We start from the raw sequence: 4,431 nt of genomic DNA, 5'->3' as shown, positions 1-4,431 counted from the left end.
AAGCTGCCAATACTGGCTACAAACCGTCCAATCTGCATGGCATCCCTGGCTACCTGGGCCCGCGCGCAGGGCTGGGTCTTTCCCCCCTGCCCATGTGACCAGAGCATCGCCTCCCAGGCGCCAGGCTTTTGTCTGCAGACAAGGAGCGAGATCCCCGCCCTGAGGGATCAACAGCAGCCTCCCAGGCTGGCTGAGACAGATCTCTGGAGAGGGGCACCGACGGGGCATTTCTGCCACAGACGGTGCCTGGCAGGGCCAGGGAGGGAGGTGCAGCCAGAAGGGAGCATGAAGGAGGCACAGAGCAAGTTGGGACAAGGCTGGTGCCACAGGAGCCAGTGACTCCATCCCGCGGGAGGGGAGAGGGGCTGGGCAGAGCCTGGTGGGTGGAGGGCAGCGCTGAGAGCGTGCAACCCCCCTGCCAGTGCAGAGGCCTCTGAGGCTGGAGCAGCTGATAGACCTTCTCCCATCCCTTCCCAGTCTTGTGGGGGAGGACCAGTGCCCCGGGTCCCTCTGGGAGCTGAACCTGGGCACTGGGGTCTTGCGGCCCTGGGGCCATTTCACAGCCATTGTGATTTCCCCAGAGCTTTCTTGGCCACACGGACATCCCGTACTGGATCGGACTCAAGAAGACCTGGGACTCCAAGACCTTTGTGCAGAAGTGGCAGTGGGAGGATGGTACCACATACAGACGGTAAGCTGGCATTGAGCTCCTAGCCTAGAAAATCAGTGCACCCCATTCCGGAGAACCAGAACTTGGGTTGTGGGGAGCTCCTTGCAGCCCCACTGCAGCTCAGGCTCCCGTGCTATGTCGGAGGTGGTTGGGGGCCCTCACGCGGTGTCTGTCATTGCAGGCCTGAGAGCACGAAAACTTACGGTATATATGGAATAATAAAAGGGAGCAGCATAGAGATCACAGCACGGCACACAGAGAACCGCTGGATCTGCGAGCAGTCGACCAGCTGCCCTCAGGGAGCCACAAGGATGAACTCTGGGCCATGAATTTGGGAGTCTCCCATGAATACAAAAGCGCGTTCCCACAGCATCGCAGCATAAGGGACTCATGTCCCGTTTCCTCCTTGTCTGCTGGACCCTGCGTGCCCCCTCCCCGCATGGGACTGGGGGTGGCTCTGCCTCCCCTGCTCACCCTGCCTCTTCCCTTCAGCTCCAGTGGCTTCAGGGACCAGTTCCCACTTGCACCAGTATAATCCCCTCCCAGCAGCAAGGACTTAGCACCACTTGCTCCCTGAACCGCGCAGCAGAAAGCACCTAGCAAGAGCATTAGGGGATGTTCCTGGGACCCCCACGCTACACTGGGGCCTTGCTGCCAGACCCCATGGTCCTCATGCAGTCAGACAGGGCAGCATCTCCAAATTGCCCCCAGCACTGGTGGGGGTTATGAGGCTCAAGGTCCCCTGCTTTCCCAGCAGTGGGCTCAGCAGAGCAGTGATGTGGTACTGGCAGGCGCCTACCCATGGCCACCTGTGCACATGAGCTTGAGCGCTGTGCAACGCAGCTTCTGCCCTGCTTCCTGTCTGCCCCGTGGGGCTTGGCCACTGCACTGCTCTGTGCAGTAATTGTAGGTGTGGGGTGGTGTATGGTCTACGGTCTGCATGCATGATGCCTACACACGGGCCCTGGCAGCAGGGCAGGAGGGGAGCCTCTCATCCCACCCAGTGCCTGCCCCCACTGTCTGCTGCCTTCTGGTCCAGGCAAGCATGCACCAAACCCACAGTCCTGTGCCTGGAGCCCCCTCCCCACAGCAGCCCATGCAACTCCCAAGGTTGGCAGGTGGAGCCCCATTCCCTGATTCCAGCCAGGGGGATCCCAGCAGCCCTGGGGTTGCTCCCACCATGGTGCCGGGTGCTGGGCTGAGCACTGCCTCCAGACACCCCTACAGACCCGGGAGCTGGCCCTGTACTGTGTGACCCCCATCCTGTCCGCATGGCGGTTCATGCAGGGGACTTGTGCCCCAGGGTGCAGGGCAGGTGGGGCACAGCATGGGACAGGCAGGTTTATTGACTGAACAATAGAAAGAAGCCGGGATATATATTACAGCTCTCTGTGCTGCTCACAGTCATGGGCATATTATTAAAGCCCAGAGATTGCATTCACAACTGCATTGTGTGTGGGGGAGGGAGCACAGGGGCACCCCTGGGCCTCCTATTGCGAAGAGTACTCTCCCAGTACCTGCTGCATTACCAGGAACCCCCTCACCACCCCACGCCCTGGGCTGTACTCACTTCTTCTGCCATCCTTGGACAACAAGGCTGGAGAAGCAATGCAGAGGCCAGGAGCCTCTCATCTGTGCACACCCCTCCCAAGGCCCCAGGCAAAGGAGGGCAGGCCAACTGAACCCTCCTCCCCCACAAGACTTTCCCCCACCCCCAGCTCTAGTCTCCAGTGCAATCCAGGCCCCCGTGTGATGGCTTCCTAGCTGGTGAGTGAGGCATCCTGATGCTGGATGGGCAGAACATGCATCCCAGCCCATTGACTCGGAGGTGGGGTGTGGGGTCCTCCAGGAAGGGGCACAGCCCAGTGCCCTCAGCCTGGGGAAACCAGTGTCCATCCCCTCCTGTCCGGACATTGCTGAGACATCTGAGTTACTGCACCTGTGCCCATGGTCACAGGCATGGGGCACTTCCAGCACCTGCTGCACTCATCATGGGTACTGGATCATGGCATGGTCCTTCCCAGGTACCAGAGTTTGCTGGTGAGTGAGGGACAAGTTGCCAGCTCCCTGGCGTGTCCACCCCACTGGCCATGCCCCAGGCAGCACTACCTGCCAGGATGAGCTGAGTCCCATGCGTCACTTGCTGCATGGGGCTGCACCAGGGCTGTGGGTTAGGGAGGTGTCAGACCTGGGTCCTGGCAGGTCAGCATGGGCTCTGGCCCTAGCTGTGTCCATCTTGGCCAGGACTAGGACTGGGCCTCAGGGCAGTGGGTGGTGAGCGGCACCTGTGGGTGAGATGATGGGGACCAAGGATTCACAGGGCTCATCCACAGTGGGCTCAGGCATCACGGGGCCAGGACCAGACAGTGGTTCAACACAGGTGGGAGCAGGCATCACATCCACTGGGTGCAAGCAGAGATGTTCTGGGTCAGGCAGGTTAATGCCATGGCATCCCACACCCTCGCAGTCCCCTGTTGTCAAAGACCTGGCAAAATCATTGCATGTGTCTGCTGGAGACAGAGCTAAGGGAGCAGGGGAGGGTCAAGACTGCTTGGGCTGGGGAGACCAAAGAAAGCAGAGGACTACATAGACAATTTAAGGCAGAAGCTGTAAGAGGTGAGAGTGTGGAATACACCGAATGCAGGAGAGGTGCTATACGTGGGGGGCATGCTGTATGTGACTATGGTCAAGGCACCCCAGACAGAGGATGAGGTGCAGATTCACCTATAAAAGCCCAGGAAGAGAGGAGGCCTGTAAGGACTCCACTTCTACACCTCAGACGACCTGCGGATCCCCCCAGACTTTCTAAATCCTTGGCTGTAAAGAGACCCTCTGCCCTCAGGATTACATTAGACTCATGCAAGACTTTCTGTTGTCTTTTTGGTTTATTACATCACGTTTCAAACTATTGGGGTGAAACTCCGTTTCCACCATCCCCGTATGCCCCCTTGAGGAGGATTTTGCCAGGGTTAATACAGGCTTGCCTCTCATTGTTGAAAAGACTTCCACCCCTACAGGGGGACAAAATGGGCCAAGGACCACCCTCATTACCCAGCTCTTATCTGGACAAGAGATGATGGTCATTGCTAAAAATCTGGGACCCTTAAATGGGGATAATTTATGGGATTGGTTATATCCCCTACATCAGACACAGCAGTCAGATAAGCTGACACTCGGCGATGTGATAAAAATTGTGAAGGTGGCCTTGGGAGAAAATAGCTCCTTACTGTCTAAAAAGGTTGGTCAGGGTGAAGAGGAACTAATGGCATCCTGAGGGATGCTGTAGGGGTATTTGTGGGAAGTGATGGGATGCTGTCCATGGTAGCCAGGCATGTGCAGAAACCAGGTGAAGCTACAGTGATAATTACAACTAAGTTGTGGCTGGTCTTTCAGCTTGGGGGTCGATTTAACCACACCCCAGCAGGGGCAAGATATGAGGGATGCTAATCTATTCTTCAAACAGCTTCTGTTTGGAGCACGTGACAGGAAAAAAGAAGCAAGCTGTCACTGCTGTGTGACTCAGGATCAGACTCGGAGACGATTAATAATGCAATACTGCATATGCGTTGCAGTAATGAAGCCTATCAGAAATGGAAATGAAAAGTCTCAGCCATCACCTTTAGTAATAGCAGACCAAAGGGGACAGGACAGTCTGAGGGAGAAAAAAAGGAAGGCTTTCTGGGAGCCAACAGGAAGTCAGCATCCTGGAGAGTGCAAATCTGGTGCTGACTTATTAAATATGGAAAAGGATAAGAGAGGGA

The 4,431-nt window shown here is 56.8% G+C and overlaps 1 protein-coding gene across 1 annotated transcript in view; it reads left to right on the top strand.

Annotated features, from left to right (window-relative positions):
* Positions 1-1,204, top strand: part of LOC106723237 (B-cell differentiation antigen CD72-like) — a 4,324-nt gene extending 3,120 nt beyond the window's left edge. The window contains exons 7-8 of the mRNA XM_025195074.1: positions 582-691; positions 852-1,204. Coding sequence (XP_025050859.1) covers positions 582-691; positions 852-999 — 258 coding nt within the window. The 3' untranslated portion in view covers positions 1,000-1,204. The remainder of the gene's footprint in view (positions 1-581; positions 692-851) is intronic.
* Positions 1,205-4,431: the final 3,227 nt, after the last annotated feature.

This window comes from Alligator sinensis, unplaced genomic scaffold (genome assembly GCF_000455745.1).
Source record: "Alligator sinensis unplaced genomic scaffold, ASM45574v1 scaffold595_1, whole genome shotgun sequence".
In the NCBI taxonomy this organism is placed as follows: domain Eukaryota; kingdom Metazoa; phylum Chordata; order Crocodylia; family Alligatoridae; genus Alligator; species Alligator sinensis.
This window is presented reverse-complemented; position numbering and strand designations above follow the sequence as displayed.